Genomic DNA, 26,683 nt, shown 5'->3' with positions numbered 1-26,683 from the left:
ATTCCCATTTCACAAACCCCTTCTAGGCCTCCCAGGTCCCCAGCCAGCTACTGCCCTGCCCTCTTGTCTTCTCCTAGCCAGACCTGTCAAGGTTGTCACCTACTCTTGCTGTCTCTGCTTCCCTCCACTCTCCTCACTTCTTCCTCCACGTGTTTCCAGCCCCATCATTTCAACCAGCTCATCCCTGGCCTCCACGTCTAGAACAACAATGGATAGACCCTCTTCTGACCCCAGCTGCCTCGGTCACTTGGTCACTGGGCTGCATTCCTCACAACTGCTCCCTCCCCCTTCCTGAGCTGTGCTCTTCCTTGGCACCTGTAATGCCTTCTACTGGTTCACTTACCATCTCTCCAGCATTTCCTCCTGGATCCTTGGGCTAGCCCCCCTCTTCCTTCTCTTCCTCCACCTGATCTTTGAAGTGGAAGCTCCTGGGTCTCCCTCCCCCTTTGGCCTTGGCTTTTCTCTCCCCCCCCTCCCCCCAGGGGAACTTCCTGCCCCAGGGTCTCCCTTTCCTGTTCATCCATCCAGCCGCTCATCCCCCACATGGCGGCCAGATGGAGTCTCTCCAAACACAGATTCGACTAGGTCACTCCCCTGCTTAAAACCCTTTGATGGCCCTGGGGGTCCAAGCACATGTCACATTTCCCATTTTCCTGTCTCTTTCACTACTCAGGGGGGCCAGATTCCATATCATGCATCCACATACATCCTCCATCATCCCCTCTCCTTCCTGCTCTCTCCCAACTCTGCTCAGTTATCTCTGTCAAACTCCCTCTCCTCTCTCATTCTCTCTGTCTCTGTCTCTCTCTCCATTTAGAGTTGCCAGAGGTGAGCACTGTAGGAAATAACTTATGAGGCTCTCATACAGAGTGGAGATTGTGGTCACAAGACTGAAAAAGCCACTCTCCACTTGGGGTGTCCACAGGGGTAACCTTAGAGACATCCTTTCCAGTGCCGAGAAAGCCCGAAGCAGCTCTTTAAAAGGGCTCTGGATGGCCAGGGGAATTGGCTTTCCTGCCTTTCACTCTCCCACTGCCCTACTTTCACTGCAAGTTATGACCTTGGCCTCTGTTCACATCACACTCTGAGGTCTGCTCTATTTAGCTCCTCCATCCGCCAGCCGGACACCTGGCTGTTGGCCTTGGCTTTACCAGGGTCCCGGGCCTCGCCTGCCTGCTGCTCCAGACTTCACCCCAGAACTCACCCCATTTCCTTTGGCTGGTCCCACCTTGTGTCTGGTGACTGAGGCTGTTGCTGCATGTGCGTCACCTCTTTCCATGTAGTATGTGGCAATGGCTGACAAGGCAGCCAGGGTGGTGTGCGTGGTGGGGGCTTTGGAGTCAAGGTCCAGTTCTGCCATTGGCTTGCTGGGTAATTTGGGAGTCTCAGCTTCATTGAAAATATGGGGAGAATACGGTCTACCTTACATGTGTGTAGTGAGGATTAAAGGGCAGATATTCCATCCATTTCAGTTCCTTCTTTTCAGTGAAATAAAGACCCTCCCGCAGGCTGCCTGCAGGGGGAGCCTTGAAGACCTGAGCCTGGGAAGGCCTGAATCTGCCCTGTAAAAGGCTCCTGGGCTTGACATTGATCTTGCAGTTGCTCTCTGTTTAAGTATCAATGAAACTGGAAGCTGAGACTGGGTGCTGGCTGGCTTGGGACAAGAGGGGGTTGGGAGGCAAGGGAGTGGTGAGGAGGAGGAGGGAGAGGGGTGGTGGCAGGGAGGGAACCAGGAGGTTTGGAGGAGTTCATGAAGCTTGGCTGCTCGATGCAGGATGATACACTCTCTTCTCTGGTTCCCAGGAAAGCTCCAGCAAACTCTCCATTTCTCGTTGATACACAGGGAAGTCGGGTCTGATTTTAGGGCTGTATCAAAGTGTTAAGTGTTGGCTCAAGATGGACACACGGAGAAACAAAGGCTGCCGCCATGGCTTAGCTTCCCCCAGGCCACGAACATAATGACAATCCCTGAAATACACTGAGTGGATATTCCCATGTTCCTCAAGCTGGAAAGATTCTGCACGTGGACACAATGGTGTAAGGGGAAGGTTATACAGTCTCAAGGTGACTGGTTCCAGGTCTTGGGGGGGTTATTATCACTGCTAATAGAAATATTTTTATAATAAAAATCCTCTAGGTTGACACTGGGGTCTGAGCAATTTGAGAGGACAAGAAGTGGCTAGGCGTCAGGGGAGACGGAGGGGAGAGGGTCTGCTGGCAGGAGCATCATGACAAGGGGCCCTGGCCATCAGCAGTGGAGAGCCTGCTAAGTAGGAAAGTGACACGGCGAGGTCTGTGCTGCAGGTAGTCTAGGAACGCCACGAGCTGGTTGGGGAGTGGAGGCAGGAGAGCAGCACGGAGGCCGGTGCTGTCACTGAAGATCCAGGCGATGGGGCCTGGACAAAGGCAGAGACTATGGTGGTGGGTGGGACAGACATGGGGATTGATTGTGGGGGTGGGGGAGAGGGTTACGGGAAGGCCAGGGCAGAGCACAGTCAGGGTGATTGGGGAGGTGTTTGGCAGGCTGGGCCTGGACCCCAGAAGGAAAATCTAAGTCAGCAATGAAAGGTAACTGCCAGCAAGAGCCTCGTCTTCCTGTCTGTGCGTGGAGACCGTCACACCTGCCTCCTAGGAGGGGGTGTGTATGCCATGTGAGCCAACATCCAGGATAGCATTGAAGGGCACAGTGTTACCTATGTGCTATTTAACAGGAAATGCAAGTGACTGGAGGCTGGACAAACCTCGGACATATGCTTACTTGGGCCAGGCCTTTTAGATGGGGACAGGACACTGAGATCTGCTGTCCTCTCACTGTCCTTTAGTAGTCAGGGAGATTCCTCAAGCAAGACTTCTCTGTGGGGTGGGGCCCCACCTATTACTCAGTGCAGCACCATCCTAGCTCTCTGAGAAGTCCAACCCAGGGAGGCTGCAGGCTGAGGAGGGGCCAGGAATCTCCAGGTTGCCAGAGGGGCTTCTGGTTCTCTCTGGAACAGCTTGCCTGCCCCCTAGTGGACTTCTGAAGAGTCTTGAGGACTCATGGAAACCCAGAGCAGGAGTGTTGTGCAAGCAAGGCCAGGACAGAGTAGGAACAAGAGGCAGCATGGCAAGCCCTTGGGAAAGAACTGAGGCCTTGCTGTCCTACTGCCCCAGGTGAACTCAGGAACAATGGGGATAATGACATCCACTTCCTAGGGCTTTGAGGACGGCTCCCTGAGACAATGCACATGCAACAACACGCTCAGTACATGTGTGGCCCCTTCCTCCTGCTCTACATCACTCCCCCTCCCCCTGTAAGAGTATAGATGCAGCTCTAACAGTCTTTGAGCACACCTGGATTTTCATGCATTCATGTAGGTGAATCTCCTTAAAGTGGGGTTCACCTGCCACCACAGTGGCCTCCTCCACCTCCCCTACCTTGTTATATTTCTTCTCCCACCAGGGTCACAGACAGAGGACTTAGACACAGCCCTGCCCTCAGGAAGCCCGAAGTCTGCTAGACAGGGTGGCCAGGAGGCTGAGGAGCCAGAGAGGGAGGTGCTCCTCTCACAGCACTTGGGGGTGGAAGGGAGGATTTCAGGGAAGTCTTCCTGGAGGAGGCAGCAAAGGAGCAGAGGTATGAAGGGTGAGGAGGAGTTATCCAGAATGCAGTGGGAGGGATAGGGACTGGAGAAGAGCACCCAGGCTGGTGCAGAGGTTGGAGGTGGAGTGTCCATAGTAACAGGAGGAGTGGCAGCAAGGAGAGAGAAAGCAGCCAGGGAAGCCACAAGCTGACCCACCTGGCATGCAGGATTCCAACTAAGCATTAGACTAAGCAAGCCCAGATGTGGAGAATAGCAGAGAAGAAACTAGGCAGGAGACCTCAGGGGCAGAGATGGTTCACTAGTTAGCCTTTGGGCTACCTAGTTCACTAGCCTGTACAAGCATTCACCCTCCCACACACACCTCTTCATGGACATTGGAATGAAGGAATGAACTAGATAAGGTTGCTGCCATCAGGTGAGAGTCAGGCATGGCAACAAATTATAAGGGGCAGTTGGAAAAGGGTTTCAGGAGGAGGTAGCTTTTCAGGTGGGCTTTGAAGGATGTGTAGGAGTTCACCAAATGTTGAAAAAGGGATAAGGTCATCTAGGTAGAGAAAACAGCGAGAGCAAGGTGTGGCATTACGAGGGGCCTGAGGAAGAGTAAGCAGTCTGTCACAACCAGAGAGCTGGGTTGTAGGGGGCAGATGAAGTGAGGGCAGCATGTGTAGGGCTTTGAATGCCAGGTTAAAGTATTTGGACTTTTCCAAGGAGCCCATCCCCAGTTATACCTGCCTGAAGAACCAAACAAGTCCAGATCACCTGGCCCTTCTGGAGCCCCATGGCCCCATCTATGACTGCAAGAACCCCATCCCCTAGAGATGCCAGGAGTGTCCCATTGCTGGGAACCATCCAAAGGGACTGGAGGGTGGTCTCAGGCTGGCAGGGGAAGATAAGGGGACTTCATAAGGACCAGCTGGCACTGACTCATCATGAAAGTCATGACGTGGGGGCCCCACCCCATCTCTGGGGTTCCACCTAGGCATGTGCCCGGAAGCCCCATGCAAATACTGGGCTGGCTCCTCATGAGAGGAGGGCCAGCTTTGAGGGCCTCATCTGTCCTCACCCTGGCTTGCAGAAGAGAAAGATGTGTGCCGCCTGAGACCATCCCCTCTGGGAAACTCCAAGGACCTTTGCCATTTCTCTGGCTGTTGTAGCACCGGGTAACCACTTCAGATCAGGAGGCAGACAGATGCTGGCATGAACAAGCCACTTCACCCTCTGAGCCTCTGTTTCCTCATCTAGAAAGTGGGCAAATAACTCCTATCTCAGAGAGTGGCTGTGGTTGAGATAATATGAGTGGAAGCTCCAGGTGTGGGATCTGTCCCACAGCAGGCAGTGGGGTAATGTGGAATAAATGAGCCAAAAGCCTCCCAGGACAAAGAAAACCAGCCCAGCCCCTGCCAGGCGTATAACACAGGAGCCAAAAGGGCACTGGCCTTCCTCCTCGGAGCTCTTGTTCCCAGGTGATGGGAGAAGGTTGGGGAGAGGTGAGGACCCCAGCGTGCAGTGGTCTGTTTATTTGCAGTATGTCAGCTTTGGAGCCAGAGCTCCCTTCCAGAAGCCCCAGGTTCTGCCCTGGGGGCCTGAGCAGGGTCATCTGAGAACAGAGCTGCCTCAGTCCTTCTCAGAAGATGGGCACGGGGCCAGCCAGGGGCTGGCCCCCAACACTATCATTCTGGAGGGCTCAAGAATAAGGAGAGCCATGGCTGGATGCAGACATGCCCTGACATACAACCGACACAAGTACAAGGCATGCACTTGGACAGATACCACACATGCAGACACACAATGTGTACACAGACACCAATGTAAAGAGATCCACCACTGCTCCCAGACTGGTGCCCAGACAGACATACTTGGACACATAACATACACAGCTAAAGCAGCATACATGCAGACACACCAAGGGCCACGTATACACAAGTGTATACACAACTCACACAGACACTTAAATGCACATAGGCACAGACAGGCAGCATGCACACACATTCACAGACATACACAGGTACATGGTCGCTTGTTGCGCAGGGCACTTTGAGCTCCGACATCCACACAGCATGCACAAAGCCATGCAAGTCTGTCACACATACATGCACCCTAAGTCATGGCTGCAGAACACTGCTCAGTTGGGAGCATTCGTTCACAGCTGTTGCCGCCTTGACCTAACAGCAGCCCGTAAGGCCGCAGGGCCAGGGTCCCCTTGTGCAGTGAGGAGCTAAGGCTTTAGAGAGGCCCACTGACCAGCTTATGGTAGGACAGCTGGGTCCTGGTTTGAATTCTGTTCTCCTTGTATCTGCCCACCAGGCTGGGCCTCTACTTGCCTAAAGTGTGCTCATGGATCCTCATACCCAGAGGAACCTCACAGACACCTCAACCAGACACTCCTTTTACTGATGAAGAGACTGAGGCCCTGAGAAGAAATCTACAGTCCTGAAGTGGGCCACACAGAGGTCAGTGGAGGAACCAGGATCGTGCTTCTGTTCCCCACCCCATGGCTGCAGCACACGCACGGGCCCAATCACGCATATAGCCATGGGCACGTCCCACAGACCGGTAAGTGCGGATCCTCCCTTCTCAACACTCCCACAGGCTTGCTTGGGGCCAGACCCACGTGGTGTTTCCACAGTCCTCTCCATTAATTCTCACAATAGCACGGGAGGTAGGGTGACTGGCCTCATTTTGCATTTGAGGAAACTGAGGTGTAAAATGTTTAGGTCCAAAGTCGTACAGGTAGGGTATCTTCCAAAGCCAAGTCCAGCACTTTCCACCGCACAGCAGCGCATGGCTCCAAACATACATCGCCCATGTATGTCCCTTTCACATCACCTCTCTCTCTCTCTCTCTCTCTCTCACACACACTCAGCCTGGCCTCTGAGGGCACAGCATGCAGGTAGAACATTTCCCCAACAACTCCCAAGGGGTCTTTTGAAGAAGTTTCTTTAGAGCTAAACCTGGCCCCTGGGCCCTGGCCCACACCCCCACACCCCCACACCCCCATCAGGAAAATGAATTCCACATGCTCCTGGTCTGCCTGAGGGTTTTGATGAACACTCTTTGATGTTGGAAGCCAGTCTAATGAGTTGACTGTGGATTTGGCTTTTTTCTATAGGACAGAAGTCTCATTTTCCTAAGAATCAAGGCATTATCATTCCCCTTCTCTCCCCAGAGATTCTAGGAGCCCATGACCTGGACTCCCAGCACAGTGCTCACGGAGGCCCTAAGAATTAGACTCCGGGAAGAGAGGCAGGGAAGGAGGCAGCATTCTTTGAGCATTTGCTGTGGGCTGAGACCTGTGTTTGGAAAAAGCCTTGTGTGGGCCCTCTCAACTCCCATTTTAGAGGTGACAAAACAAAGGCTCCTGGAAGAGATGCAATGTAAGTAGGTGGCCCTGCTGAGCCTGGAGCCCTCTTCTGCCTGGCTCCAGTTCCTGGCACCTATCTTCTTTCCGCTCCTGCCACCAGGGCAAATGACCTCCTCTCTGTGCACCTGGGCACCTTGGCTGCACAGTGGAAGCACTGTTCTTGGTGTGAGGAGTAATGAGCTCTAATAACGAGCTCTCAGAGTCCAAACGATTTGTCAAGAACAAAGCACTGCTTGAAAGGAAGGGAATATTTCTATTTTTATTGTTTATGTGTCAAGAGGCAGTTACCCATAGGATTCATACTGGAACACATCAATTAATATTGCTCTATGGTACTTATTAATGAGCACCCAGTTGGCTGCTAGGGGGCTCAGCAAGAGAATTCTTTCAGGGGAGTGAAGCAGGGAGAGGGGTTGGGGGTTTCCAGTCACAAGAGTCTCCGGGCTGGTGCAGGCCCCTGTCCCACTCTGTCTTTCTCCTCAGGGCCCAGCCTAGGCCTTCCCTGAGCTCGAAGGCCCAGCTGAGCCCTGGCGGACTTTGGCAAAAGCTGCCCTAATTTCTTGGTTTATGAGGTCCTTCCAGGGATCCCTGGGGAAAAAGGAGAAACAAGAATTATAAAACCCCACCCAGAACAACAATGGGGGGATTAAGAGACCACACTGCTTCCAAGGAGCCCCTTTCCCTTCCTTGGCTTCTCCTGGTCCCTATACTAGCCCTGCTGTGGGCTTACCAGTGCCCTCCCCATTTGCACTATAGGGGACTAGGCTCGGAGAGGTGCAGTGCTGCTAATCATCTGCACATGTGGCTTCGAGTCCAGAGGTCTCCCAGGAGATGGGGATCTAGCCCCAGCTCTGTCCCTTACTTAGCACATGATCTTGGGGGGCGATAAGGGTGAGGGGCTCTGTGACTTTCTGGGTATTATGCAACAGGGTAGGGACACTGGACCCCCACCCTGCACACACTCATTTTCTAATTCGCTTCCCGAATGTGCCTAGAGGAGGGTAGAGTGGGGTTATTGCCCTTGCACAGAGAAGGGAGCAAGGCTCTGAGTGACTCAGAGCAACCTGTCCAGGGGGCGCTTTCGAGCCTGGTTAGCCAGAGCAGGGGGGGAGAGAAGCTGTCACTATATGGACTGTTTCTGTGACACACGACAGGAGGCATTTCTGTGGGCCCTGCTGCCTGGGGCATGGCTACACCAAGACATGGAGGGGGCTTATGCCCCCTTCTCCTAATCTCCCTGAACATCCCCAAATAAAAAGATGAATAACTTATACAGACATGGCAAATACAGAAAGTGGAGGTAAAAGCATCTTTAGAAAATTTGACTTTAAAAAAAATCAAGCTATAGCACGCAGTTCAAGTAAAATTCAGTAACTGCCTTGTAAATGCAACTCTAAGACAAGTTCCCATCCAGCTGGCATCCTAGCCCTTCCTGTAGAGATGCTGTGTTTCTGTGTGTCTGTTATCTGCCTGTTATCTCATCCCCAAGCAGGCTGATGGGCATGTGGTGGTGTTTCTATGTGTGTATATGCCTGATGTCAAGATGAGTGTAGTGTGTGTGCACTTGTGTGTGTGTGCCGTGTGCACAGTCCCCTGTGAGCCCACGGCCTCGGTTGGTGCGGGATTCTTCCTTGCCCACCTGGAGGCCTGGGAGAATGACCTCTACTCTCTTCCCTCCCTGAGCCAAAAAGATGAAAACGTTTCTGGCACTTTCTAAAGTTTCTGTCTGGGAGTGGAAAAGTCATCAGCTGAGGGAGTTCAGAATGACAAATGGCTGCCAGACCTGCCGGTTCCCACTCCCAGGACAGGGTGAGTCGGGGAGGGCTAGGAGCTGGGCTGCCCAGGGCCTGCCTAACCAGAGCTCGCCTCCCCTGGGCGCCGGGCACTGGGGCTGAGCGGGCACATGGCGGCCAGGATATCCGGGCTTGTTCATGCAGGGGAAAGTTCCATACACGTGTCAACAGGAAATATCAGGGAGTAACAAGTGCAACAGGGACATGATTCTGGGAGATGGGGCAGAGGGTGACAGCAAGGCTCCATTTAGAGTTGTGATCAGAGCTGTCTCATGAAGGAGGAAGCATCATAACTGAGACCTGCAGGATAGGAGGGGACCAGGTCAGGGAGCTTCAGGTACAGGAGACAGCGAGAGCAAAGGCCCCGGGGTGGGAAGAAGCTCAGTGTATATTAAGGAACAGTGAGAAGGCCCCAAGCAGGTGGCTTGGCAGCAGAAAGTGGCCGATGGGATGAGGCCAAGGGGCAGGCAGAGGCCGGAGGGAGCATGAAAGAGTTCGGGTTTGAGCCTCAGAGGAGTAGGAAGCCCCAGAGGGTTAAACAGGGGACTTTTCTATTGATCATGTTTGTGTTTTCTTTAAAAGATCACTCTGGTTGCCAGTGGATGAGGGGAAATGGGAGGAGCTCCTGCAGCAGCCAGAGAGAGGCGTGGAGGTGGGGAGCTGGCAGGTTAGGGGTGTGAAGGAGGCAGAACTGCTGAGGACTCTGGGACAGTGTCCCTGAGGGAGGATGGCAAGGCCATCCACCAGAAAAGAATTCTGGAGGAGGGCCCAGCTGCCAGGTGGGCCTAGGGGATCTGAGATGCTGTGAGGGTTCCAGAAGGAATCAATGAGGGGCAGTGTTGAGCTGTGTGGTCCTGGAGCTCAGAGGAATGGTGGGGGCCCGAGGCCCATCTAGACAGGACAGAGAGCCCCAGGGAAGAGCCCTGTACATCCCAAGCATTTAAGGGTTGGGGAGAGGAGAGGAGCCCCAGGAGGATGAATTGGAGTGGACAGAGCACAGCCGGAGTGCCCAAGAGCACAGCCGGGAGCCCATTTCTAGGAAGAAGGAGGTCAAAGGGGAAATGCTGCTGAGAGTCAGTTGAGAACTAAAACTGCCCACGAATCTAGTGACATGGGTGGAGGTCACAGGTGACCTTCACAGAGTTCTGGGTGGGTAGTGGTGGAAATAAGACTGAGGGGGCTGGGCAGGGAGTGGGAGGTGAGGAAGTGAAGTCAGCATAAGCCGACAGGCCTTCTGAGAAGTGCAGCTCCGAGTGGAGGCGAGAAGTGGGGTGGGAAGCGGAGGGCTGTGCGGTCAGAGGACTGCTCGCTCTCTGCTTGCTCTTCGAAGGGCAAGAGAGGTGAGTAGGAATAAAGAACCTAGATGGGTGGGGAAAGGGCACAAAGGGCCACAGCGGCTCTCCTGGGGGTGGGTGCGCCGAGGCTGCTGTGGCACATGGAAAGGCGCAGGAGGACAGGGACCTGCCCAAGGCCATACCAACAGTCATGTCCCGGACCCAAACCCCATCTTCACACCATGCTGCAGCCCCAGTGAGCTGTCTCCACAAAGACTTCCTGCAGAGTTGAACGACCTGGGCCGTGTGGAGGCCTTTCTGAACATAAGCTGGTTCTGCACCCAGGAGACTGATGTGTCCTTATAAAAAGAGCACACCTGTGTGCTCTGTACCCTGGCAGCTTCTCCATATGCCAGCGTGTGCCCATCCACGCCCTTCCCCTCTCCCTGCCTCACTGGGCCCCGCTGTTTGTTGGGGGAAAGCACTCAAAGTTGGATGGGGCCAGTTCCTGTCTGGCAGTGCTCTGCCCTGGGTTCCCGGGGGTCCCGAGGCCTTGGGGCGCCCTGACAGCAGGGTGGAAAGGAAATGGCTGCTGCAAGCGGCTCCCTGCCAGTCACTGCTGTCCACATCAATCCACCACTTGAAGAACACACAGCCTGGGCTGCTCCAGCACTGGTCCTTTTCCATGAAGCCCAGGTGTGTCCCACACATTTCTCATCTTTGAGAGATGGCAGGAGTCTAGGTGGAGGGGAGGCATCCTGAAAGAGCTGGGAGGAGCCAGTGGGAAGTTCTGATAAAGGAAAAACTTTGGTCAGGAAGCTGTGATGTGGTCATGCTGGGGGACCCTGGGTGGGTTCTGGCCATTCCCAGGCTCAGCCTCCCCACTGGTGTGATAACCTGTGGGCCCTGGGACCTTCTTATTTATAGGAAACTGTAACTCTCAGTAATTGGCAGCACCTGTGACCCTTACCCTCCAGCCTCCGCAGATGTAGTCTGAATGGCAACAAATGCCCAATGTATTACCTACAAGCAGCTCAAAATGGGAAGGTTCTACACACTCAGCAGCAAGAGAAAGGTTGGGCTAATCGTGGTGCACCCGCATGTTGCAGTCCTGATGCCGTCACTATGAGTGTGTTTATGAAAGTGCTCTGAACAGTACAGAGGACACTTGGGGCGTGGAACTGAGAGCACAGATCTGAGCAAGAAGTCATCAAGGCAGCGTGATCTCATCCACGACAAACGCATCAGAAACAGGAACTGTGCTACGTGCTAATAGTGCTGTCTCTCAGGAGTGGGAAGGTGGCAATTATTTAATCGTCAAAGAATTCTGTAATTTCCAAGTTTTATACACTAGGCAGGTAAGACCCTTATAATCAGAAAAATAACAAATATCAAATTTCTCACACAAAAAGGTCAAACTTCTGGGGAAATTTCTTACTCACTCAGGCTTGATGTCCAGAGGTGTGGGGAGGGGGCTGGGGAAGCCTTCCTTCCCCACCAGCCAATAGGTCTCTTCCACGCCCTTCCCCTGGGAGAGACAGGAAAGAGGACTGAACGACCTTCTCAAGCAGAGGGCAGGGCAGAGGCTCACAATCCCGACAGCTTGGTGGGCAGCAGCCTAGCGCCTGGAGGCCGGCTGTCTGGGCCCAAACCTAGCATTTTCACTTGCTGTGTGACTTTGGCCGACTTACTTCACCTCTCTGTGCTTTGGTTGCCCTAATACCTCATAGAGTTGCTGTGTGGATTAAATGAATTAATATTTATCCGTCAGAGAAATAAAGAATAAATCATATATTTTATGGCCAGCAGATCTGGAATGCTAAGATGCCAGGATTCTATGGTCTGGGATTCTCCCCAACTACTGAAGGACCTGGTAGCCTCCCCTGGGATGGGGGTGCAGCTGCCTGGGGGTTAGGAGTGGAGGGGGCATGACGGGCACTAAGGTGAGGGCTAGCTGATCTAGATGTTCTATACCCCACCCTGGCACAGAGATGGATATTGCCCCTTGGGTCCCCCACGCCAGCCTGAAGAACCTGAGGTTGGCTTGCAGTCCTCTTCATTCCCTCTTGGCATCCCTTTCTGTCATCAGAGTGTCTCTGTTCCTCAGGACACCCAGTGTCCCTTTACCCAAACAAGGCACACCTGCCCTCACTTACTCCAGCTCACTTTCCCATAACCTCAGCCTCCAGGGTAAAGGATTCCACATTGGCAGCCCCCACAGGCTGTGTGACCATGGACCAGTCATTCCCCCTCTCTGGGCTACACCCTCCTGCTCTAACATCCACAGCATAACACAGTAAATCCCCTGGAGCACCCAATTTCTGAGGCCCAGTCGTAGCTCTGGGTGTTTAAATGACTAGGCTGCTCTAGTCTCCCCACCAGGCCTGACTCTAGTTGAGGAATGGGGGAAAAGAGTGGAGGTAGAGTAGGAAGAAAAATCATTCATAGGAATACTGTACCATTTAATGAACATTAACATTAAAAAAGAATGCAGAGGTTATAGAGTTGTCTCTGCCTTTGAGGTGCTCATGGGTAATTACGACCGAAAATCACACCTACAAGAGCAGAGGGCTGGTCTTTAGACAGGTGGGTGCACAGAGAAGGCATGAGAGTCACTGCTGGGGGAAAGGAAGAAGAGTGTTCCTGGGTCAGGGCAGGCTTCAGTGAGAGGTCTATGTTAGGGTTCTGAGGGATGTGTAGGAGCCCAACAGTGCTATGGAGAAAGCTTTGGAGCCACCAGACCTAGGATACAAGCTGTGGGACTTTGGACAAGTCACTTTGTCTCTCTAATTTAATTTTCTCAACTATAAAATGGGGACATTGATCCCTATTTCATGATTGCTATGAGTAATAAATATGTTAATGTATGTTGTACACCAGCATGCTGCCCAGGTAGATCATCAATAGAAGTAATTTCTTTGCCCTGGTCCTTCTCATGAGGAGCCAAATGAAGGACTGACTCCAGAAAGAAATGTTTCCTTAGAATTTGGGCAGTGGAGAGAACATGTAAAGGTGATCAGCTCCATCCCCAACACCAGGCAGGCATTTTTTTCAACCACATCACTCAGATGAAACTCTCTCCTGCTGGAACTGGACCTTTGGGAACTTTTCTCACCAACACCATGGAATAAAGTCTCTCACCTTTAGCTCAGTCTGGCCTCTGACGTCAATTTTGTAGCCTTCGTCCAGGCTGAGCAGTGTCTGGACAGTGCTTCTGCTGACATGAATTCTGTATGCTGAGAAGAAAGGTAGTAATAATCCAAGTCACCACCTAGTGGCAGCATACCTAGTGTTTGGTGAAATCATTGAGACCTGTCAGAGCCCCAGTTTTAGCCAGAATAAGCACAATTCTGATTCATGTGATACCCTTTGCCTGGCTCTTTTGTCCCTCTAGTAGATAGCTAGTCCCTAAAATAGAGACCCCTAAGAAAAGCATATTACATAGATTGAGTGTTAAGAGGAACTCAAGATGAAGTCAGAACCTCTAGAATATAATTTCCACTTGTAGGGATGTCTATGAAGGCTGAGTCAGGACAGATAAGCAGTTTTTTTCTTTTATAAACAGGACTCCCCAGTAGGGCCACCAGGTCTGGTTTTGCAGAATGTGCACTGAACGGCCTTACAGAGCACACAAGCTCGGTAGCCAGAAGGAGAGGTCTTAGGACTTCAACTTTTTGGCTGCTCTAACCAAATGACAAAGTGGCTTCTGCTGCCAGCAAGAACCTAAAATGGCATTGTAAAAGCAGGGAAACCAAGACCTAGAAGACGAGCATTTTGCTCAAGGACCCTAAGCAAGCCAGTTGCAGTCAGTCCTTTCCTTACCTCTTGAGTCATCACTTTCTCTACTAATTTTCTCATGAGGTCATCACAAAAAGCTCTTGGAAAGTTAAAAGCACCTGTGACATACATCATCTCCTTACAGTTGCTTTACGAACAACTAAGGCACGCTGCCACCAGGTGGTGATTTGGTTACTGAGCACTGTTTCTAACAGCCAAACTGGAGGGTCATTGAGATAGACAGTCCTTTCCTGCAGGATAGAAATAGGAGACACTCACGTAGCCCTGTGGACTCCATCCGAGATGCAGTGTTAACAGTGTCCCCAAAGAGGCAATACCGAGGCATGGTGAGACCCACGACCCCCGCCACACAGGGCCCTGAAACCCAAATGTGTTTAGTGAGCTCCAGCAGGTCCAGGGCCACAAAGAAGTCCCTATGACAGTTTTGCCCTTCCCTACCCCGACTGTCATCCCCACCCCATATCCTGGGCTCCAGCTGGGGGGTAAAGATGAAGCTATCTGGAGTTTTCAACAACATCCAGAGAGGAGATGACATCTATGTCAAGCTCTGTGCTGGGGATAGAGGGGCACAGATAAACCAAAGCCAGTCTCTGCTCTTGGGGAGCTCCCAGCTCAGTGTGGGGAGATGTGTAAACTATGATCAATGCTCTGAAAAGGAAGCATGAAGACTATGCCAATCCAGAGAGGAAATTCTGACCCAGCCTAGAGGACTTCCTGGAGGAGGTGGTGCATGAGCTGTGTCTTGAAGGATGAGAGAATGAGTCAGCAGGGAACATCAGGTGCCAAGGAGGAAGGAATGGGGTGTGAGAAGGATATATCAGAGACTCTGTGGTCTCTCCCAGGCCCATCCCAGCAAACATTTAGTTGTTTTTGTGACCACAGAAGGTCTCTGTCCTGCCTCTTCCATCAGACTATCAGCTCCTCAGCATGGATTTAGATGCTCTTGATGGATGCTGAGACATATATATATATAATATATGTGTGTGTGTGTGTGTGTGTATAAATCACAGAATCACATGGATTCTGTGATTTATAACATCTTAGAACCTTAAAATAATAGAAGAAAAAAACAGCAATGTAAATTTTTTCTATCACAGAGTTCTAGAATCTCTGACTTCCAGAAGCTCATCATTGGGTGCCTCAGCTAGGCAGGCCTGGGAGACCTGCCCCTACCTGAGTGCAGGCCAGCCCTGATGCAGACGGGCACGTCGGGTGCGTGCCCCATCCGGAAGCCCCCCACGGAGCTGAGGAGGTCCAGGGCCATGTTGGCGATCTCAGCTGCGTGCCGGCTCCCGTTGCGCCGCGGCAGCCCCGATGCCACCATGTAGGCGTCCCCGATGGTCTCTACCTAGAAATCACAGCCTTCACACTCCAGCACGAGAACACGCTCTCCCTGGTCTGCCCTGCGTCCCACACAAGGCTGCCTCTCGGGAGCCCATGCCCACCCCTCTGGTCTGTGGCCACAGGGCCGTCTCTGCCAGGCCTCTCATTCCATCCACGCTAGCAATGATTGGACCTGCATGTTTCAGGTCGCCTTTGTCTAAATTACACGCGGACATGTCTGTCGCATCTCCTCTGACCCCAGGCCATGAGCTCCTTGGTGGCAGAACTGGGTGCCCTGTCTGCACAATGCCACAGGGCAGATCAGGGCTTCATCTGGAGAAGAGTATGTGTATATTGAATATATATCTTATTTTCCAAACCCCATTGGCTTCCAACATGTACTGAGAAAGATGTAGATTTTGGAATCAGATAGATGTGGGTCTGCCGTTTACCTTGGGCCACTTCACCTGTGTGAGCCCGTTTTCTCTTATGTGGAATGCATATTAAAGGTAAAATATTTAAAGAATCAGGCTCATCATAGATGCTCAATAAATGGAGACTTCTGTCTCAATCATCATCATCATCATCATCATTTCCTTTGGCTAATGGTTTTGGTGAAGAGAGAATCACAGAACCTCAGAATTGGGAGGGATTTTAAAGTCCACCCAGTCTTTTGGAGAGAGAGGATCTGCCTGCTGTGTGCATCTCCCTTTGGTCCTGTACTACCTGTAGTTACCTCATGTGTCTGGGCTGAGTCCTGCTCCCATAGGCAGCCTGGGAGACCTGCTGCTTGATGGGCCCCACCACCAGCCCACCAGGTGTGCAACTGCCAATCAGGGACAGTGCACCTGCTCTGGGGACCTAGCATTGCCTCAGATGGGTGACCCCAAAGCCCAGACTGGGGAGGAGGAACAGTAGAAAGCCCCATGGTGACCACACATCCACGTTCAACAAACTGCTAAAGCTGACCTCTAGCCTTCCACCTGCCTACAGCCTGAGCTGGAAAGGAGAGTATGGTGCAATCAACAATCACCTCTACAACCCCAGCAACAGAAAGATAACCAGGCACAGATTCTGCTCTCTGGGAACTCAGACTCCTAAAGATGATCTCTCAAAGATTTAGTTAGATCTTAGATCATGGCTGTAAGTGAGGGCCATGACTCCTTCTAGTACATAGTTGTGGTCCTTTTGCATATGGGAGAACACAGCCAGGGGAGAGGTGAGAGCAAAGGTTTCCATACCAACAAACAGATGTGAATCCCAACTCCACCACTGGCTTGCTATGTGGGCCAGTCACTTACCTCTCGGAGCCTGCGTTCTCATCTGTACAGTAGAATAATGATCCATCCCTCTGAGGGGCACTACAAGGGCTAAATGAGATACCCTATGACAATCCGTAGGCTGGGCCAGCCCTCTGTAGATGCTTAAATAGTCCTGGGGCCCCTGTTCTCAGTCTGCGCTTTCAGGGAAAGGCCTCAGTGGCTGTACCTCCAGCACTATATGTTGTATCATGTTGGTGAATGAATGAACGATAGCACTTTCTTTCTCATTACTTAGTCTGCAGAACAACTGTAAGCCATAGACACTTTCATCTCTGTTTACAAATGGGAGCTTGAGGTTCCGAGTGGTGAGGTGATTTGTCCAGGGTCACTGGGCAGTATGGCTGGGGCCAAACTCACCCCTTGGGACAGCCCACGTGGGCTCTGCTCTAGAGTTCTGTCCATAAAAATGCTCACTCAGCGCGTGCCGGGAGGGAATCACAGACCCCCGTGGAACCAGGAAATGATTGCCTGGCTGCCTCCCAACCCAGACTGGATTAAAGAGCAGTAACCAGATCCTGCTGGGGACGAAGGGGAAACCAAGGCGGATGGCGTGAGTGATGAGAGACGCGCTCGCACATCATGAGGAATGGGCCTCCTGTTTCCCCACATCTGGAGGGGTGTGCACGCCTTGTTTTATTTCATTTCACTCTGCCAGAAAGATGCAGACCTCTTGGCCAGAGTTCAGAGTAGATCAGAAGGCATGATTCAGAGCTGGGAGAGACACGTGTGAGAAAAGATTAACAGGGGAGGAAGAGACAGGCCAGGGGTGACTCAGGGCAGATCAAAGCCGCAGGGCTCAGCAAGACGAGACGAGATTAGGAATCTTTTCCTGGGGCCCATGGGCCAGGGTGGCTCTGGAGGCAAGAGAGAAATTCAGCCAGCACAGGAGACAACGCCTCAGAACCACAGACTGGGGCAGCAGCATGGGGTCCTGAACAGGGAACAGGAGGGAAGCTGCATCCTTGGAATGTTGACTCGGGTCTCTGCAGGTCTACGTTGGGCAGTGTGGTGCAGTGGGCAGAGCAGGTGGTGGTGGACATTGCAGACTCCTGTTCTGGCTCTGCCGCCTACCTGCTGTGTGACCTCAGGCAAGTCACTTCTTCTCCAGGCCTCAGTGAGCAATTCATTCAGCTAATATATTTCCTGAGGACCTACCATATGTTGGACATTGCCAGCACTGGGGACAGAGCGGTTTAGGTTGGAACCATAAAGTGTGGCTGTTGTCCAGGAGTAGTTATGAGAGCATCACGCAGGAGCCCAAACCATGTCTGGAATGGCAAGGAAGCTAACCTGAGACCAGGATAACCAACGGGGAGCCAGGTGAAGAGGCGGGAGGGCAGTGTTCCAGGACAAGGGAACAGTATGTGCAAAGGCCTAGTGGCTAGAGAGAGCAAAGCACGCTTGTGGGGGTTGAGTAACCAGAGGTGCAGCTGGGGAGGTGGGCAGAGCCAGCTCCTGGAGGAACTTGTGGGCCACTATGAACCTGTGGCTTTAACCTGAGAACATCCATATCATGGGGATAGCGGGTCCCTCTAAAGAGGGGTCTTGGGACTGGAATGCCCAAGTTCAAATTTCAGCTTCATATCCCGCTGGGAATATGTAATTAGACAAACCACTTAGTTACCTCAGTTTCCTCATTTATAAATTAGGGGTACTGGTACCTATCTCACAGATTATTATGATTATTAAATAGGTTAATACATATAAAGTACATAGAATAATGTCTAGTATACAGCACTCAACAAGTACTGATTATTGTTGTTCAGATACTGTACGTAATGCTATCAGCAGGCTGCCTGGCACCTTTAATAGTTCTCTCCCCTGAAGCTTCCTGTCCAGGAATCCTTTCCACTCTGGCTTCAGCCCCAAGGCCTGGCTCACCCCTTCCCTGTGTCCTTGGAGAGCTATGGTAGGAAGGGAGCTGGGGAGTCACAAATGAAGGCTGAGGCCAGTGGAGCTTGAATATAGCCATTTGCTGGGACCTCCCTCCTCACCTCCTCCACCGTGTCTGGAGCTGATCTAAGACCCCCAGCAACAGGGCAGGGTTGGGGTGGGAAGGTCCCCACAGCAGGCTCAAAGGGGCAGGAAGCTATTTTCAGTTTACGCCACACTTATACAGGGGGGTAAGATCCAACAATTATCTGTGACCCCCCGTTCTGGGACTGGAGTCATTGTTTCTGTTTTATACATAAAGAACAGAGGCCCAGAGAGGGGAAGCCGTTTGTCCAAAGCCACATAAAAGCTAGTGGCCAGGCTGGGATTCAAAGCCATGGTCAATAGGTGCACAGATCATGAAGAGTCTTGACAGCTCTACCAAGGCCCCTACCCACCCACTTACTCACACCACAGACCCACTTCATGTCCAGCCATCACAATCCATTCAGCATTCTTCACGCTCACCAGGCCCACTCTCTTAAGCCTTAAACTTTAGTATATATTCCACTATTGCTTACTGGGAGCTGCCACGCCCAGAATGAACAAAACTAGGAAGACATCACCTCTTCCAGAAAGCCTTTCTTACTCTTTATTCTGCGTGTCTACCCCTGGCTGGGTAGAAGGCCTTCTCAGCCTCCTCTGCTTCCCCTGCTCATCACTTTCACTCTGGATTGCCTTTATCTTTTAGCTACAGCACCAAGAGCTCCCTGAAGGAAGGCACAGGAGCTGACTTACCTTTTTGCCCTTGCCCAGCTAGCCTGCTGGAGGCCGAGAGACTCTGTGGACCAGAACTGAGTTGTCCCAGCCAAGGCTCCAGAGACGTGAAGAGCCCAACCAAGATCAACAGAGCTTCCTATCTCATCCACAGCTGACCACAGATGTATGAGTGAGTCCAGAGAACTTTCCAACTCACCCATAGGCTTGCAGGCAATAATAAATACTTATTGCTTTACATGCCTGGATTTTGGGGTTATTTGTTACACAGCAATAGCAACCCGATAAAAACACATGAATAAGTGAATGGAAGTAAATGTGTGACATAAACCCATCTGGTAAAGTGATAAAGGAAGGAGAGATGGAATGCCAGCCTCCTGGTACTCTCACCTTATACACATCATGACTGCCCAGAACAGCATCAAACAGTGTGTAGAGGTCGTTGAGCAAGCCTACCACCTCAATGGGCTCGCTCAGGGCTGAGATGGTGGTGAAACCCACAATGTCACTGAAGTATATGGTAACTTGGTCAAAGTACTCCGGCTTCACAGTCACCCCCATTTTCAGAGCTTCTGCCACAGACCTGGAGGGATAGGAAGGGTCAGAGTCACAAGGCAGAAGGAACCCCTTTCCATAGTTTGGAGGTAAAAGGGGGATATTTAGGGAGAAATCCTAGGTTGAGCATCAGGGAATCTGGCACAAGTCTGCTGGTAAGCTGGCTGCCCTCCAGCAAATAACTGTCCCTCTCTGGACATTACTTTTTCTGAAGTGAGACAGGGGACATTATGCCCTCTCCTTGGCTCCCAAGAGAGTGAAATAGCAGAAATTCCAAACCTGTGTGCCCAGCATAGTACCTAGCACATGTAAGGGCTCTATGAAAATATGTTGGATAAATAAATAATGAATGAATTGAATGAATTCATGGAATCCAGATTTACTAAGCACCTATGTACTATGTTCCAGGTCTCATGCTCAGAACCTCCAAGGCTAGAGGCACAATCAAGTCCTAAGGGCCCACTCACGGAGGGAACATCTGAGAGAGCAGCCTTTCTGTCTTCTGCCTCTCCAGCTCCAGTTCCTCAGTCCGCTCCTGGACCAGGTCCTCCAGGTTCTGGGAATACTTCTCCAACATCTGCAGCATGGAGTCAGCAACACTGGTCTTCTTGCCTTGGTTGATGCTTTTGAACTGAAGATGGAACAAAATTCCCAATTCATCCATGACGGTCAATACACCCAGCCCAAAGCTTGGAAGTCTGGGCCACAGGAATGAGCCAGGCACAGGCCTTGCCTGGAGGAGATGGATTGGTGAGGGCCAGATATATAATAGACTGATGATGGCAGCCCCACTGAGGGAAAGCACAGATGGCTGGGAGGAAAAATGGGTTAGTTCTGTGTGAGGTGGGCAGAAAGAACTTTGCAAAGGAGCTCATGCTCAGCACATTACAGTTAATAAACATTAACCCTACTCCATTGCTCTTACAATACTGTGGAAAAGGCATTCTTTGTTCTCAAAGATAAATGGATGGACAGAAGGATGGATACTGGGTGGGTGGATGTGGTATATGTATGGATGAATAAGTGGATGGGTAGATGGGTGGATAGATAGGTAGAAAGAATATATGTAGATTATTTATATAATAATCTATTTCTACCTCTCTATTTCTCTGTGTGCTCCCAATTTTTTTTAAGCACTAGGAAATAGAAAGCAATGACACAAAATAAAATAATAAATATATAAGGACACTGGGACCAAAGGAGAGTAAAGTTTTAAAAAAAAGGCTATTCTAGGAGTGAGGTCTGTGTGCAAAATGCACGCTAAAATTTGGCCACAAGTTTGGATACGAGCTTCCTGGCTACAAGGCAAAGAGAAAGATCTAGATTACATGACCCATAGAGCCTGTGAGACAATGGAGCAGTAAGCTAGCTGCTCAAGAAAAACATGCCTACTGCTGGCACTGCGCAGAGAGAAGTACCTCTCTTGGGTCTTCCTGTGAAGACATTCATGTGTGGTTACAAACCATACCTTCAACAACAACCTCTCCTTGATGATGTCCTGCTGTGGCGGGGTGGTGGGGGGCAGGAAAGAGAGGCTTGAAGATGCCACTTCAGGCTGGATGGGTTGGCCCAGCGGGAGCCATTAGCCAGTTCAGCCAGACCCACACACTCCACTGCCCCACAGACTCGTACAGACTTGCCTCGTGCCTCCCGCTGCAGTCCCCAGGGCAGGCCCAGTGGCCCCAGTGCCCCTCACACGCCCCAAGCACTCCTCGGGGAGCCAGTCCTGCCACCACAGCCAAGAAGGGCCTCTCTGCTCTGGTGGCAGGAGGCCCAGTACAGGGTTGGGGCTCCCAGTGCCAGCTCTGCAGACAGACAAACCTACGTTTGGACACCAGCCCCATCTGTCCTTCCTCAGTTACCTTGGGCAAGTCCCCTCCCCTCTCTGTGCCTCAGTTTCTCTCCTGTAAAGCCCAGATAATAACAAAGCTTCTTTGGAGAATGGTAACTAGGATTAAAGGGAGTAAGCGGAGCACTTAGCATGGGGCTTGGCGCTCAGGAAGGCACTCAGAGGGAGTACCTCCGGCTCCACCCTCAGGGGTTGTGGTGCTGGCCTGTTGCCTCCTTTCTGCATGGGGTTCAGGGATAGCTTGGGGCTCCCACTGGGCAAAGTGAGGTGAATTGATCAGCCATTTCTTGTGAGCACCCAGCTCCTCCTGGGAGCACTGACCTGGGTGTAGATCTGGTCCAGGTTGGGTCTGTCCTCCGGAGCCTCCTCCCAGCACTGTTCCATCAGCTGGATGCACTCGGGTGGCCCACAGTCAGGGGACACCAGTGGCCGGCACAGGGGAGGCGGTGATGCCACCTTTCTGATGATTTCTGCAACAAACACATGTGGGTGGTGGCCCTGAGGTCCCCTAACCCTGCCACTGATCTTCCTGTCCCCAGTGTATGTGATAAAGACCACCAGACTAAGTTAAGATCAGACAGATCAGTGTTCTAGTTTTGGCCCTGCCACCTGGCATCACTCTGCAGCTTGGTTTCTCCACCTAACAAAGGATAGCGATAACCTCCGGAAGCTGTTGGGGAGCCCAAGGGAGCTGAGAGATTCATAAGAACACTGGGAAGAAGTGGGGCTGGGCACAAGTTCAGGCTTTCAGGGGACCAGGAGGGAACTTCAAGATCATCCATTTACATTCTGTACAAGTTACATCGCCTCTCTGAGCCTCAGTTTTCCTCACCAATAAAAGGGCATAATAATAGCACAGACCTCATAAGGCTGTTCTGAGGCATAGCTGATTAATCTCCTCCAAGGAGACTGTGACCCTCCTCTCCTGGGTGGGGAGGAGGGCATCCTGGGGGCTGGTGAGAAGAAGTCTTTCTGGATTTTACTCTCCCTCCCATCCCTTTGTCGGCCTTCTTGTTAGAGGTAGTACCTGCATCACTGTCCCATTTTACAGACAGATAAACTGAGGTTCCTGCTGTTAAGTAAGTCTCCCACAGCCACAGGGCAGCTAAAAAGCAGACTCTAAAATTGGGCTGTATCTCCTCGCGACCTGTGCAATTTCCTTCGTCCATCCAGAGGTTCCCAGCCTGTGGGCCTCAGACCCGAGGGCCTCTGAGTAAAGGGTCTGGAAGCTGTATGTGCTCACAAAGGAGTGTGTGCAGATGGAACCAATAATACATCGCGCACACACATGTACAACACTTTTTCAAAAGTATTCAGCTGGTATTATGATGACTAAAATACAAATCCATTTCAAAGTGTTACTGATTTCAGAGCAGATTTTGTCTTTGGGTATTTTCTCAGTCAGCGGATATTAAAAGTCAAATAGTAGCATGTGAGGCTTCGACCTTTCCTGACATTGAAACGGAGTCCTCCTATGCGAACATGCTGGGAACCACTGGCCCAGACCAGGCGGGCCTCGTGTTCCTGCACTGTGCCAGGCCCGCTGTCCGCACCCAATGCGTCACCATGATTGATGGGCCCGGGGGCGGTCGAGGGAGCAGCCTGCACATCCAGCTCCACGGGGAGATGCTCCTTGGATGACGCCGAGAGATTTTAGGGCAAAAGCACTGAGCTTGGATCAGGGAACTTTCACCCAAATCCCAGACCCTCTGCTTCCCACTGAGAAGTCCCTTCTCTCTGAGCCTCACTTAACTGTCTATGAAAAGAGTGCACTAACCCACCTCACAAGTGCCTACACATACAGGATCTTAAAAAGATGCTATTTCTAACACGGTTTGCTTCTAAGTGGGAGAGTCAGGAGAGAACCCAAGATCCTCATTAGCACAACCCTAAAACCACTCGGGCAGATATTTATTGGGTGCCCATTGGGCAGATTTTTATTGGGTGCCGGGCACTTTGTCTAAAGTATTTCATTGAATCCTCGCAACTACTCTGGGAGGCAGGCATGATAGTCCCATTTTACAGAGGAGGAAACTGAGGCTCAGAGCCTGAAAGGGATTTACTCAAAGTCATGAATAAATTGGTGTGGAGCTGGGCTTTGGTCGGTGTCCTCCAATGCCTGTGCTCTTGACATTTTACTCCGTGAGACCAGGAAAAGCACCCCAGGAAGTAGAAGGCCCTGGCCTCACAGCCCAACCCAAGGGTGGTCATGGGATTCCAGGCCTGGTCTCTGAACCTAAGGCGGAATGGAGCCCCAGCCTGAAGGGCCCTGCACTGGTTGCATGGCTTGCAGGTCCCATCTGGTTGGTCTTCCCTCTCTCAGAGGGTAGATGGGGAGGAGGGCACAGCTGAGGAGTGTTGAACAAATGGCCTGATGAAGCCCCCTCCTTCCCACTCCTCCACCTCATAAATTTGGGGCCTGGAATGCTCATTATTCACGGAGCAGCACTTTGGTGGAGAAAGGAAGCAGGGCTGGGCCTCCTTGTGAGTTACAGATTATCCACTGGGGGTGGGAGGGGATGGTGGGCTCGGCTCCACCACTGCCTTCCACTGCCTTGCACTTTGGACTGAGATGCCAGGGCACCTGTGGGGACAGGTGCCTGGGACTGGACAGAGGCAGCAGGGGGACAACTGGAAGAGCAGCCTGGAGTCCAGGAAGCCCTGAGAGAGAACATGGAAGGGGAGGAAATGTTTTTGAAGTTGGACCCTGACACTGAGGTCAGAAGAGAGAAAATGTCTAAGACCGGGTGACAATGGAGAAGGTGTGATTCTCTTGTACACCCAAAAGTATGGGGACAGAGATGCTCTTGAAGGAGTCCCACCCAGGCAGAGAACCAAGCCCCCAAGACCGAGCAGCCTGGCCACATCAGACATGGGCCAGATGTCTGGCACATTTTAAATTTGATTCCCATTTTAAAGGGGAGAAAGCTGAGGCTCAGAGAGGGTGAGTGATTTGTGTTAGGTCACACAGTAGGCAAGTGATACAGCTGGGGAAGAACTGACATCTGTATAGACACAACGTCTGTGCTTGGCAGTGGGTTGGTTACTGCATGAGCATCTGCACACTTGGCAATGACACTGGGAGAGGCAGGAAGGGGTTGAGGCTTTCACTCAGAAACCAGTGTCTTTAAGGCCAGAACTAGTCAATTGCCATTTTGGCAGAAGGCTGCCTGGCTTAAGCCAAAGAATCCCAACCCTTGCGGTCAAACAAGGCAAGTGTGTGTGTGTGGTTATTTTCAGGCCCGAATTTCCTGATGGTCACAGAGCTCCCTGACTATGTGGGGGGGAGGGGGGGAGGATGCTGTACCTTCTGCTGAGAGCCCTGAGGAGCCGTAGGGTGGGCCTCGAGTCAGAACCTCCTGCAGGATGATGCCAACACTGAAGACATCTCCACTGAGGGTGCCCTGCCTGGGCGCCCCGAACCCCCGCAGCAGCTCCGGAGCCGTCCACAGCAGCTCTGCAATCACAGGGCAGCGTCACCCACTAACCACCAAGCTGGGCTGAGCTGGGCAGGCGTTTCACACATGTGGTGACACCACCCGCTCCCTCCAGCCACAGGAGGAAGCAGGTTCTTCCCCATTCATAGGTAAGGGGCCCGAGGCTCATAGAAGACAGACATCAGCTTCAGGTCACCCCACATGAAGTGCTGGAGGGCTGGAAGTCTCACCCACTCCCCTGCCTCACAAGCACCCGATTTAAACAGAGGACTCAGAACCAGCTGCCCACCCATGAGCTGACCCTCCGGGGCTGGCCATGGGCCGGGGGCCCCCTGAGCATCCAGGAGCGCCGAGTAACCATGGTCAGTGATCTTCAGCACGAAGCGCTCGTCCACCACACAGTTTCGGGACTTGAGGCGACCATGTGGGAAATGTAGATGGTGCAGATACCGCACTCCCTGGAGTGGACATAATGGGGGCCATTAGGCCTGTGGTGAATGAAGGGGACTCTGGTGCCTTCAAAATTCCCACAGAGCCCAGAAAACCTTCCTGCCTCCCCTCACCCTTTGCCACACTATTCAGACTTTTCTCACACAAAGTGAAGAGGGCCCAGGTCTGGGAAGTCTGAGCATCTTGTCTCCCTGCCCGCCCCAGTTCCTCCGCAGCTCCAGGCCCAGGGGAGGGTTCTCACGCGAATCAAATCCAGCAGCAGGGAGGCCTTGAAGGTCCAGTCCAGCCGCAGAGCCTCGTTCTGCAGCAGGTCCTCCAGGCTGCCCCGGGCACAGTGCTCCAGCACCAGAGCACTCGCCCCAGGGGCCACGAAGAGCCCCAGGCACGCAGCAACGTTCTCATGCTGCAGCTCTCGCACCTGCCAGGGCAATGAGCATCTTTAGGAGCCCCCAGGGGTTGGGCCAGGTGAAATCCACATCAGGGCTCTCAGTACATCCCGCACAGGGCTGAGCACAGAGAGGCACCAGAAATGTTGGGTGGGTGGATGGATGGGTGGGTGGATGCATGATGAACAGATGACTGGATGGATGGATGACTGGATGGATGGATGGATGGATGGATGGATGGATGGATGGATGATTGGATGGATGGATGGATGGATGATTGGATGGATGGATGGATGGATGGATGGATGGATGGATGGATGGATGGATGAGCAGATGAGCAGATGAGTGGATAGATGGGTGGGTGAGCGAGTGAGTGGAAACATAATAGATGAATAAGTGAATGAGCTGTAACCAATTCCACAGCACAGGGGTCTAAGCCTGACTCAGATCCTGTGTTCGGTCCTCCCTCCCACAGCACCTCTGAAGATGGTGACAGTTTTGAGGGAGAAGGGACTTATTTGATTAGTGATGACAAGTTGCTGGAAACTCACTTTCTTTCCCAAGGGAAAGAATCCTGTCTCTTCTCCATGGTTGTATCCTCCAAACCCAGAGCACAGCTTGGCACAAGGCTGATGCTCAATAAATGGTGAATAAATGGGTGGGTGGATGGAGGGATGGCGGGTACAGGATGAGGCCCTTTGATGGTGTCAATTATGCATGTGGTGATACTGATGGAAGGGATCATGCCTCTGGTGGCCATGGTGATGATCATGTTAAAGTGGTGACATGACTTTGGGATGGCGTTGTGACGGTGTGTATAACTGTGATTGATGCGGTGGCAATGTGGTGGCGATTGTGATAACAGGACTTCCTTCCTGAGGCTAGAAGCTTCCACACTGAATAGA

General features: G+C 52.0%; 1 protein-coding gene across 1 annotated transcript in view; it reads right to left on the bottom strand.

Annotated features, from left to right (window-relative positions):
* Positions 1-7,433: 7,433 nt before the first annotated feature.
* Positions 7,434-26,683, bottom strand: part of LOC308565004 (guanylate cyclase D-like) — a gene marked incomplete at both ends in the record, with an annotated part of 30,859 nt that continues 11,609 nt past the window's right edge. Inside the window, 11 exons of the mRNA XM_081153761.1 lie at positions 7,434-7,530; positions 11,452-11,537; positions 13,151-13,245; positions 14,066-14,164; positions 14,981-15,155; positions 19,492-19,684; positions 20,124-20,287; positions 21,827-21,975; positions 24,813-24,962; positions 25,244-25,400; positions 25,634-25,810. Coding sequence (XP_081009887.1) covers positions 7,434-7,530; positions 11,452-11,537; positions 13,151-13,245; positions 14,066-14,164; positions 14,981-15,155; positions 19,492-19,684; positions 20,124-20,287; positions 21,827-21,975; positions 24,813-24,962; positions 25,244-25,400; positions 25,634-25,810 — 1,542 coding nt within the window. The remainder of the gene's footprint in view (positions 7,531-11,451; positions 11,538-13,150; positions 13,246-14,065; positions 14,165-14,980; positions 15,156-19,491; positions 19,685-20,123; positions 20,288-21,826; positions 21,976-24,812; positions 24,963-25,243; positions 25,401-25,633; positions 25,811-26,683) is intronic.

This window comes from Miniopterus schreibersii (genome assembly GCF_964146895.1).
Source record: "Miniopterus schreibersii genome assembly, chromosome: 12".
In the NCBI taxonomy this organism is placed as follows: Eukaryota; Metazoa; Chordata; class Mammalia; order Chiroptera; family Miniopteridae; genus Miniopterus; species Miniopterus schreibersii.
The sequence above is the reverse complement of the archived record's forward strand: the minus strand, read 5'-3'. Positions and strand labels throughout refer to the sequence as shown.